This window comes from Mesitornis unicolor, unplaced genomic scaffold, assembly GCF_000695765.1.
Source record: "Mesitornis unicolor isolate BGI_N332 unplaced genomic scaffold, ASM69576v1 scaffold53512, whole genome shotgun sequence".
NCBI lineage: Eukaryota > Metazoa > Chordata > Aves > Mesitornithiformes > Mesitornithidae > Mesitornis > Mesitornis unicolor.
Window position 1 is genome coordinate 1 of NW_010168175.1, and position 12,546 is coordinate 12,546.

The 12,546-nt window shown below is 39.1% G+C and overlaps 1 protein-coding gene across 1 annotated transcript; it reads right to left on the minus strand.

The window, feature by feature from the left end:
- Window positions 1-1,790: 1,790 nt before the first annotated feature.
- LOC104536335 (1-phosphatidylinositol 4,5-bisphosphate phosphodiesterase beta-1-like) lies at window positions 1,791-11,909 on the minus strand (the record flags this gene model as incomplete). The annotated part of the gene is made up of 7 exons (XM_010178914.1): window positions 1,791-1,900; window positions 2,656-2,760; window positions 5,587-5,686; window positions 7,581-7,745; window positions 9,460-9,614; window positions 10,603-10,727; window positions 11,825-11,909. Coding segments are annotated over 7 exons (845 nt in total), but the record flags the coding sequence as incomplete, so codon positions are not given.
- Window positions 11,910-12,546: the final 637 nt, after the last annotated feature.

Sequence of the window (12,546 nt, forward strand, 5' to 3'; positions counted from 1 at the left end):
CGGACAGGTACCTGCTGCCATTCCTCATCGCACTAAATTTCATCTAACTGAAAGGTTATACATTTCTAGCAAACGCACCACTACAATCATTACAGTTTTCTTTTAAAAAAATATCTCTCTGCTACTCCAAGAAAAGATCCTTATCCTATGAACTTTCAAGCTCCCTGACACACGGTAGCATTAACTGAGCACTGTAATTCATCTTTGCTTCTTCCCATTTGCTTTAGAAGATACTCTGTGACAGAATTTTTCTAACTAACAAATAAGCCTGTACAGACCAGGAAAATCTGTACTTTTTCAAAAGTAAAAATGACCTCTAAGGCATTTAAAGGATTATGTTAAAAAAAGACTTTGCTATTAAAACAGAATCTCATGTGTAGAGTGTCCTAGATAAACGTCTAAGATACTACTGAGCATTTCACAGTGTCCTCATTCAGACGAACTTGTGACACTGCACAAAGAGTAAATTGTTGGCCACTGAATTGTAATGACTTTCGCTCATCTGGTCTGCTTTAGGAATGTATTCTTGGTTACAAAATCTAGTTCAATGAGGCTTTGGACATCTGAGAATTGAAGACAACAGGCACCAGAGCTGAGGGCAGTTTAGGATTATAAAGCATTTCTTCATCTTTGCTAGAGACCTGTACTGAGTGCCTTTTGATTCATCTGACACAAGCAATCTTTAAAAGACAAGGTTCATATTTTCAAGACTGCTAGAAGACGTCCTAATGATAATGTCTGGAACAGAGACTGAACATTTGAATGTGCATAGAGTTTATCAGAAACAAAAACTGAACTGCTAGTACTCTCAATTATGCTCAAAATAACATCTATGCATTTGTATGCCCAACACCTCCAATTACACAGAAAAACAGAGTTTACAGGTTAGTCCGTAGGTGACCACATATAGCCATACAGTTACCTAACAACTGAAAATGTGGCCCCCATAGCATTCAGCTAAGCCAGAATAGGCCTGAACATTTATTTACTCTATGGTCTCTTCCCTTTCCATCTCTCTTTCTAAGATCTATGAAGGGCTGAATCAGTTGGTCTCCAGAGGCCCCTTCCCATCTGAATTCTTGTTTGATTATACTGGCTCTCTTTAGGACACATTTGGTCATAGAGAATGTTTAGAGACATCATAATCAGAGATACATGAATGTTTTGCCCTGAGAGGTTATGGAGTCTCCTTCTCTGGAGACATTCAAAACCTGCCTGGATGCGTTCCTCTGCAACCTAGTTTAGGTGATCCTGCTCTGGCAGGGGTGTTGGACTGGATGATCTTTTGAGGTTCCTTCCAACTCCTAAGATTCTGTGATTCTGTTTTCAAACAGAATAACCTCTCCAGAAAGAGAGCCTGAAATTCTGGAAAATTTGTAGTATTTTCAGGAGACACTACTGACACAGAGTTGTCTGTTTTGTAAGGGGAACTTCATCATCACACTGGAAAATGACAGGCAATGACTTACGAAGATTTCGTTTACTGCATAACAAAGTTGCAAATCAGCATCCATACGACATGGTTTTTCATTCAGCTTTTGGTGTCTCTTTACCTCTGAACAGTAACTTGCTACATGCACAACATGCTGTGTTTAGTGAAACCACTCACACAGTGCAATGCTTCTCGGCTATAATGTACTCTTAGTCTCATTCTAGGTGAGATGCTTACTGGTGTCCAAATAATCAACACATACCATTCTCAGGGACTTTCAATTATTTGTCTTTCTAAGCAAAGTAGGTGCTTTTAAATACTACGACAGAATATGCAGAGACTCTGAAACCTCCCTTACCTCTTTCTTTACCTCTTCTTCATCTTCCAGAGTCAGTGCGGCCAGTTGCTTAGCTCTTTGCTCCATCAAGTTTACGTATCTGATTGGATTGGATAAGGCCTCAATCACATCTAGAAATAATGCAAATACTTCAGTTTCAAACCCCTTATGTTATGGTTCCATTGCTCCTCAGGTTTTAAGAAAGAAACTGTCTTTTTTGTACAGATTTGCTGCTGAGAGATGGTCCTAGAAACAACAACGGAGGGGAGCACACCATTCATGCACAAATACTCTAACATGAACCCTCTTTGAGTTTGTGCTTGGGTCTTGTGGATGTGCATTTTGCACAGTGTTTTAGGACGGATTTTTAAAGCTTACATCAGCCAACTAGGGTCCTGCTTTACATGAGGCACAGAGGAGCATAGTAAAAATCCTGTTTGGTTAGTTTTTTAAATCAAAACAGCTACACAGAATATTGTTTTTCACTGAAAATGCAGAGTATGGTCTTTAAACCTATCTTTGTTTAGAGCCGATTCCAAAATACAATGCTCTACATTAAGCACAGCACTTTGCTAAGGAAACAATTACATACTGCTGTATTGTGTAAGGAAAGTTTCATTTGTGTCTCGATGCCAAATGCCTGGGGTATTTCCTCCTGTAGAGTCATACAAGGTCTGTTGAAAATAAGAGAGTTGGCCCTAATCCTAAACCTCAGGCAGGCCACTGTAAATCAGGCCATCTTGTATGAGCGATGAGACAAAATGATGCATCAGATGCAGAGGTTTGTTCACAGGACTGTTATCCCAATATGGCAAGACATCTACACACATTCATTTTGTTTCAATTAACCTTTATATTCCTCAGTAGGAAAATGTCACTGAATTACCTGCATAAGTATCAGGTACATAGTCTTTGACTTCTATGTACACAAAGAGAGCTGGCAGTGTCAAAGGTTGGTTCCTCTCATTCCTCAAACAGATGTAGTGATAGCCTGTAAAATAAAAAACAACCAGTTCAGAGCATAAACTTTTCCACAGGCATTTCTAATGTAATTTATTATTTATAGTGTGGCTCCAACAGAGGAAGCAACCCCAGGGACTTTTTCTGCTGGGGAAAGATTTACCTGCAGGGTTTCAGAGATAAGTATACAAACAAGAGACTGTTAGAAAGGCACATGACACTGCAGTTTAAAATAGTATTTTCCCTTTATTTTTTCACCTGTAAAATTGTCATTTATATAATTTTTGATGCATTCTATTTTATTACCTTTAGCTGCATTTTTTTGTTATTTCAGAACTCTTTATCTCATTTTCAAAAGTGACTCCTGTAATACTCAGGAATCTGAACAGTCAAGTAAAACTGAGATGTAATAGGCCATCCACAACATAATGTCTAATTTAAAAGAAATAGACAATGTGGCACTATAACCACAGTGTGTGCGTGTGTGTGAATCCTATCATGGTGACCAACCTTACAAACATATCTGAAAATAAAAAAGAGTATTTTCTGATTGTTTTGAAAACTGGCTACCTTGTAAGAGTAAGGACACACATTACAGTTCAGCTTAGCCGAGTTAATAGCAAGGCACCACAGATGGGGCAGCCCTCAACTCTTTATCCCAGCCACTTACCACCATCTCCTGCATTTTCTCTTGTTCATTGACATTTTTCTGACTTTGTAGATAAGCAGCTCAGCAAGCTAAACTCCAGAAAAAACAACCTTCAGAAACCACAAAGAGTGGTTCCATCAATACAGCTCCCCAAAATGCCTCACCATAAGGTCAGGTGTACTAATGCCAGACAGTGATGGAAGTGCACAGATAGGAATGGGAGAAAGGACTTCCAGATCCAACAAACTCCTACAGCATTGCAGTGCTGCAAAGCTGCATCCTCTGCCTCACAAACTGAGGCCTCTCACATCATGGCTAAAGCTGCTCTTTGAAGGCGTGATTATGGAGATGCACATAGGGGTAGCGTCAGGATACAAGTCACGAGCATGATGAACTTATCTAGGGGGATCCTCACTTGGCTGATGTGGACAGCTTCCTTGCCAACAGTTAAATCCTGGCTTTGGTAACAATGATAATTCTGTGGATTTGTGTGACAGTATGATACAGCTTTCAATAATGTCTCAGAAAAGAGAGAAATTACATATTACAAAGGTTTCTCAGTTCTCTCAAGCTCCTCCAACAAGTTTTCATCATGTACACAAACTAAAATCAACATGCTGTCCTCCATCACATGCTGTAAACTAATGACTACTAGAGTCAAAAGGACAGAGGATAGCCCTGCGGGTAAAAGCCCTTGGAAGTCCTTGTATGATTTAACACAGTGGCCTTTGTTCTAAAAAGCACAAGCTTAAAACCAGGTACATGAGTCAGTGCTCTGCTGAATGGACTCTGTGCTCCGTGAAGGGTGGGTGCCATGAAAGGAGACCAGCCATAGTAAGAGCATCACTTTTACCAGGAGAAGGAAATTCTTCACATCCCTCTTTCTCCCCTCCAATCAGCTGTCTTTCTCTGGAGCATGGCAGATCTTCCATGAGGCAATTATATCTATTAAACCAGCAGAAAATAAAAGTGGCAAAAAAAAGTTAAGAGTTTTCTGCTGGGTTGATAAACTGAGTTGGCTCACGAAAAAGGTGTGGAAATTGGCAGAGCTGGCACAACAGAATGGCCAGGAATGCATGGGCAAGAGCAGGGTAGAGAAAAGGGAAGGAGAATGGAAAGAGAGTGACAACTAGTGAAGAAATCCCGCAGCAGTGACATGCCCAGCAGCCACCTCCCATGGCCAGCCTGTTTGCACTTGCAGTGAGGCCACGCGACCCACACCAGCTAAGACAAAGTTGCTTGAAGCTCTTCTTAGAAGAGCCCTGATGTCACCTGCCACAAGAGAAGGGACTGACCTATACACTACCTGAGATCAGGCCTTGAGGAGTAAAACAGACAACAACTCTTAGATCAGGGACATGTGAGTTTCGTGCTACTGCTGGGACTGGCTACATAAGGAACAGTGTAGATACAGATATTCCTCTTTTTCCAGTGTGAGTAAAGCTGGGAGCATGTTTATGGCCCATATGCTTGCCCTAATTTAGTTTTCTCCCTGCCCCTCCCCTCACTGGAAAAGCTAGCACTGAAGTTGAACACTTCCTTCGTTCAAAATGCCAATGTCACTGCATCTTTCTGAAACATGATCTCTAACAAGTCTTTGGCCCAGAAAATAAGGGCTGTGGGCACAAGATAATTTTCAATTAAGTGGCCACTAATTATAATAGAAAGAATTATATGATTTGGAAGAGACCAGTAATGTTTTGTTTTAATTTTCAGCAATAAAGATGAAAGTAACTTTAAGTTGATATAAAGGTTTTGCAGAGATACAGCAGCTTGATACAAAAGAATGACAGTAAGTCAGTCCTTGCATGCATGTAAAATAATATTAGAAGAGCATATTTTACTTTAATTTCCAGCAATCTCCCATACTCAGAAAGATGACATAAAAATTGACTGTTGCTGCCCTCTTTCCACTCAAAAGTGGACAACTGAACTTTTTAGCATAAAACTGTGAATATGCAGATGATCTATTGAAGACAAATAACTGCCAACCATGCCTTTGATGCTTAATTCTATTGGTTTTCCTGGTTTATTGTAAACTTATATTTCGGGTGAAATACAGTATCTTCCTTTCAAAGTTAAAATAGATTATTCAAATCCCCAGTTGGTATAAATTTGCAGAGTGGCTACTGCTTTACAGCACTGGCATTCTGGCTTGGTGCTGCTTTTCACTACATAACGTCCATCTCAATGGAGAAAAAAGTTTACCTGGTCGAATTGCCGAGACCGGTAATATCCGATGACCAATAAATTTCCCTCCTTCTTCATACACTGCTAGCCTCAAACATGCCAAGGACGGTAAGACAACCTAGAAGGCAATATTTTCTGCTCTGAATGAAACAGTTCCATCCAGACATAGGCTATAAAAGTTCAGTCTAGCAGACAGTAACATCTACATATACATAGGAAGGTATTACCATATAAGAGGTTAGGGTGTATGCACCTGTGTGTCAAAACAACGCATAGAAACATTTTTCCAATCATAAACTTGACGTGGGATGTGTGCATACTATGTTGAACCCAGCAGTTTGACCCTACATTTTCAAGGGACTTTGGCAGCTCAACTCCTATCACACTTGAATGCTGCTCTGTTTTCTGTTTATTACTCACAGCCTTACATGAGGTTTTTTTCCCTTTTTTTTCCTTTGTGTTTGTGCCAACGGGATTACTTCCTTCTGAGAGAAGTCACTGATAAGCATATTGAGTGCTGCAAGCTCAACAAGCAACTCAAAGCTGTTTTGCAGAGTGTGAATGTATGAATTACATGAACCATGTCAACCACAGTAGAATTTTCCAGTGCTGCAGCACACTCACTGGCAAAAGACGTTTAATTGGGCAGGATGTTTACTAGCACTGGATAATTTCTTGGCATTATGTAAGAAAGGAGGCTAAACAGTGAAAAAAAAAAACAAGAAATAAAAAAATGTTACTTAAACTACCCTACTAAGATAGGAATCTTAAATATTAGTTTAAAAAATGTGTAGCATAATTCATCTCCTGTTCATACTTAATGCAAATATAGATACAAATACACATATTTTTAACCTGAACATTTTTTCAGAACATATGCTAAAATTTATCTAGACATGAAAGAAAAAAAAAGTCAACAATCCAAAATGAATAGTTTCTCTAATACATTTTCAGGATCACTAAAAATAGTATGCTATGCTTTTTCTGAGCACAAAGGCAGTCAGGCACAATCGTTAACTAAATAGAAAAAAGAAGTACGCTAATTAGAAGTTCATTACAGAAGAAAAATGCTAGTGATGTTTCCAAACTTAAGCTCTGGGAGGCTGCCAAAGGCAAGTCATTCAGAAGGCCAAATATTCAGGGAAAAGGGCTGTACTCCCTAGAAAGCAGGGCTGCAAGTACCAATTGTATAAACATCTCTGTGAACTAGGTTTTCCTAGAGAAATATGAAAGAAACTGTTTCACAAACACTTGGACTCAGGATCCACTTAACCACAGTGCTCAATAAGCAAAACGCAGAAATCCTGTTAGAAAACTGGCTGCAAGTGTATGGTGAAGCACAATAAGACATTCATGTTGCATGATTCTAAAATATACTCAGTATTTTCTGCTCCCTCAAAATTTAGAGAATTGAGTCTGAGCAATATAGTTCAAACAGCATGAATATTTTAGGAGCCTACGTCTTATTTCAAGTGAATAGGATTTGTGTAGTTTCACCACCTAGGTTGTATTTATACAGCACAATCTAGCACTAAGCAGAGAAAACAGACTGCTTTGAATGTGCTAGCTTGGACAGCCAGATTGTTATAGCTGTATTCATGTCATCTTGCTCGCAGGTTAACAGGACCTGCTTTGCAACAGGGCTGTTCAGCCAAGGCAAAATGCCATGGTAATACAGCTAAACTGCTTCTGGGATCTATGCTTGCTTGTTCATAGCATGGCACTGCACTGTGCCGTGCAGATGGGTCTATCAACATGTCTTCTGTTTTTAGCTGTGTCAGTGAAAGAATCAAGGTGACTTAAAACTCATTTATTTTAGTAGGAGCTGGCATGACTGGAGTAGCAAAATCACTCCAGAAGTGGTTAACAATAAACAGCTCAAGAAACAACTATTTGGAATCTCTTTATCTTCTTTCTAACAAATGTAAAGTTTCACTAATCCACAGAATTACTCTACTGGGCAGTGACAAAACAAGCACAATGCACATTTGGGAAGCACGTGTTACACCGACCTTCTTAAACACTATGGCTTCCTCTTCCCAGATGGGATTAACTGCATTGCCTTGAGAGGTCTTAGTCTTCAAAGCTTTTCTTCTAGTATCCACAGGCAGTCCAAACATGTCAACTTCTACATAGGTACCGACTTTTTTATCAGAAAGAAACTGACCTGAAATTATCTAAAACGAAAACAAGGGAGGATCACTAGAGACCGCTCTGGTGGATCAGGAACTGAGTGGCTGAAATGCAGATGGATAATTCTCATTAATGATCAGATAGTATGCATTTGAGATAAAACCAAACCAAAACCAAACCACAATAAACAAAAAACTCCCACTGTTTAATATTGCAGACACAGAAAAACAACTTATGAGGCCTGATTTCCTGTGACCCTGTGGTCTTGAATTCCCCTATGAGTGATAATGTGGTTGAGATCATGCTGCTGTCCTTCCGTCAGCATGAATACTCATTTGGATCTCGTTCCTCAATCTGGCTACTTCCACAACACAGTATCTTTGAGAACTCTCATTTCTATTCAGTTTCAACAACAGGTTAAAAATGCTGGAAGAAGAGAGGTATAAGCAGCAGACAAACTACATATGTTTTTAATTGTGAAAGAGAAAACAAGCTGAAAAGTTGGTATTCTAATAAAGGCTTTTCACAGAGGGTGAGGAGTTTAACTATGAAAACAATACAACCATAAAACAGTTGGTCTTTTCTTGTTGTTAACTGGAAACACAACTCTCAGCTTAAAAAAGTTAAAGAAAGGTCTGCAATTACTTCGGAAAATGGAAGAAGCATAGGAATGTGCACCGATGTTGCTGCACCTTAACAAATTCAGGCTTGCCTAAAGCAAATCTTAATCCATTCTCAGCTGCATCTTGTATGGGCACTGACATTATAACCAGCAGAGTTGTCACCAAGGAGGCAGAAGCATCTGACTTCTGACAGCTGTCTCATGACTCCTGGATGTTCACTCCAGGATGCTGTGTATCTCCTAATAGCTATTGAATGACTTCCATCCCCATTTACTAAAATTACAGAAGAAAGTGCCTCTAAACCCACAGGGGGACCTGAAAGCTTCCATGATTACAGGTCACTACGAAATGTCATTCCCCCACAGTTATCTTTGTTTACCATGCATGTCATCAGATTATTACTTCATTCATATCCCACCCAGCGCTGCTCTGCTAAGCTTGTGTCTGCAGCCTGAGAGGAAACACTTGCTTTCTTGAAAAGAAAACAGGAGACTATTTTACAGGTGCATTCTATAACATGTACACAGTTCTAATGGACAAGTCCATCAAATAACGGGACTTCAGAAAGTTTATGGTTTTATAACTGGAGCTATACTAAGTATAAATTTGTGATCCTGTCATAGCCAATGAAATCTAAACATTCACACAAATTGTATTCAATATGCATATTCCTGGTGGTCCTTGAACTTCATTAGAGATCCTTAGAAAGGAACAAAGAAAAGCAAGTTGGCAGCTGACATTTGTGGTTCCACAGTTCTGCTGGAGAGCTTAAAGGGAACATGAAAAGTTATTTATATTAAACAGTGTACCATTCTAGCTATTCCAGTTCATAACACTGTGTTTTAAATGCATCTCTCTGCAACTAAAAACACAGCCAAACTGTTCTTAAATCCACTCACTTCCCAATTACTTCTGTGGAAAAGAATACATACAGTAAAAATACATTTATATATCCTACAATATGAAATGTGAGGCAGAAGATAATCTGCAATTTAAAAATGAAATGTCACTCCATGAAATGAGATGCATTTTATTTTCTTGACTTAGTATGGTCATTTGCTAGGCCACTGCACAACAGAAATGTATCTATCCTCTGACATTGTCATGAGAGCATTTTCACGAGCTGCATACATACCTTGACAGACAAGGTGTTAGCTACTATTCCATCCACTATACCTTCAGTAAATGGATCAAAGTGTTTGTCTGGTCTTCTCATGAATTCTGGCTTTAACCTGTATCCACTTTTGCCATTGTACTCATACATTCCCATGTTTATTTGCATAGACAAATCTAGGTGTTAAAATAAGAATAACGTGCTGGTTAGATAACAATTTATAAAAAACAATGAAATAATACTATTTATTGTAATTTTAAACCACCTGTAAAGTCAACAGCCATTTATGGCACACTGTTGCTTGTTAAAAGAGGTTTCAGATGTGATCACAGCCACTCTTGTGAATTCTTTTGACAAGAAAAAGATATCTGCAAGACATCTTTCAAATACAACTCAATAGATAACATTTTTACATTTCAAAAGAAGCCTTGGTACTTAGGTTTTGAGTCCCTCAGTGTTGCATTGTTGTGCCCAATCCAGTCGAGTACTTATGTTTTTAAACTCTTGATACTTGGTTGAAACTGGCCTGAAGAGGATTTTATTACTCTGCAGACTCCTAGCCTATGTAGGGTTGTACTTTCCATGGAAAGGTGGTGTATGGGCATGACTGGAAAGCAAAAAGGGAATGATACCATGGTACCAGATACTCAGAGGCAGAACACGGCCAGGATATGTCCTGAGATGCAGCAAATGGAAATACTTGTATGTATCAGAATAGCCACAGTCTTGGAAGCCAACACATTCTATTTCAAAAGTGACTTGTGCATCTAGGAGTCTAAATGTCTTTGTTTCTTAAACACTCACTGTTAAAGTAGAATTTGCTGTCTATGTCCCTTATGTCTTGATATACTGAGAGTTCGGAAGACACAGGAAAAAAATTGCTGTCAGATCTGAAATGCTGCTCAATGGTGACCACTTACAAATTATGACAATATGGAGGGCATTATGTATATGTATTGTACTAGCTACAGCATAGTAATTATGGATGTTTCTAGTAAAAAAAACCAAAAAATCCTGTTGAAAATGTTAATTAACAGCTCTGTAGTATCATTCAATCACTAGACATCTTTTGGTCCATAAAGCCTTTCTTACCTACGAATCAGAAACTGTATCAGAGAAGTGGAAAGGTACAGCTTACAAAATCCAGAGACCAGTACAACTTACCTACAGTTTGGAAGTTAAGCGCAACCATTTGGCAGCCGGCATTCCAAAAGACTTGTGGCATGTAGTTTGAAGAATCTACACGTGTTCCCTTTGGGTAAATTCGGCTTAGCTGCATTTTGTTGTATCTAAATGGTGAGTAGTTAAGATATAGTACATGTGACAAAAATCACTTTGCAGAGAGGGGCAACTGCAATATTTAAGTGCAGGTGATCTTCACAGAATGGCAGTGGGTTTCTTGTTGGGTTTCTGCAACCGTAATGCTTTCAGACATCCACAGTTTTGTAGGAGATATGATAAATACAGGATAATTAGAGGTGGTTTTTGTTCCTGTACAGAGTACTCAGAATAAGCAAGGAAATTGCACAGGCATATGCATTAAAAAGACAGCATTTATAAAATTCCATTTATCATTATGGTTATTAATTTGGAATTTTCCTAAGATAGCATTTATAGAGGCCAAATAGTTGTAAATAGCAACTTCCTCTGGTGTGGGAAGAGGTGCTCAGTTAAAAAGAAAGTGGTTTTCTGGAATAAGCATTAGAATTGGCCTCTGCAGACAGGAATGATGAGTGTGCACTTCTTATAGCTGAGTATACAAATATCAGAGATGAGAACATACTGCAGGTTATCTGTGGAAACAGCTTTCCATTAATCTTCTTTAAGGCACTATTTTATCTTGACCATTTATTCTTAACTGCGGGCATGTTGAGAGACAATGAGAAACATCAAAAAGTCAAAACAGAATGCTCCTCAGCTTTTCTTTAAAAGTTATTTTAAAAAATCTAAAGAAAACAAAAGAACTGTGTGGCAATGAAACACTGTAGCGCTCTTAGAACTAGAGGTATGATGGGAAAGCAAGCTTTCTCTTAGGATGTTACAAAAAATCAAGTCAGCCACACCTTGACAATTTGCTCACCATAACTCATATAATCTCATATAGGATAATAAATTTAACAATGAGAATACAACGTATTAGGTCTTCAATATGTAGTTTATGCCTATTCCTGCTAGTCCTAGCCAACAGCACAAGGACTCATGCCAGCTTTTAAATTAGCTCATCAGAACTCAGGCCAATTAATGCACCTGGGAAGACAGTCAAATCTACAAATTTCATTTGTGTTCCCTATTTCCCCAGCTCCTGTCTCCAAATTTCAATAATGAGTTGTAGCAGATCTCAGATACAGAAAGGCTAAGAAAGCAGCTTTCTGAAAGTCAAGGATACTCCACAAATTCCACAGGAGACTTCGTAAGTTGCTCAAGCCCTTTGGTTTCCACAAAGGAAGACATTTCAAAACTTTTGTTGCGTTCTGGAAGTTTAAAGGAGAAATAAAAACAGTGACACATTAGAGCATCAAATATTATGTGATACATGAGCTGCAAACAACTGGCTTAGCCTCAGCCCCCTTATCCCATCTACTGTTCACCAGCTCATTTCACCTTGAGCTCAAAGCATTATTTGCTGCTAGCAGTAAGCTCACTCTGCTCATACTCAAGAGCTCCATCTGCACCCACATTAGCACTGCCCAAATTAAGGGCATTGGTACTGCCTGAGATTGCCACTGTTTCATCTGTAGGCCATGGAAAGTCAGTGCACCAGGTCTCTCATGTTGACTTGCAAAAGACCATGTTGATAGATTCGAGAGGTTGAGCCCACAGCTCACAGGTGTGATGCAGAGGTAGCATAGCACCGTTTGTAGGGAACACAGAAGGACCTGCTGGGTCTCTAGATTGTCTTTGAAGGCAGATGCAAGGGCTTTAAGCCAATTTGAAGCTATAACAACTAATGTCCATATTACATTAAACTAAGCAGGGCACTAGCTGTGCCTACAGCGGTTCTCATTATCTTCAGTATGTCAGGGTAAGGTCACATCTGTCTCAAACAGTCATGGAAACACTACTATCTATTCAAGCCTGAAGGTATACTCCTGTGTCCCAGCAGGTCTT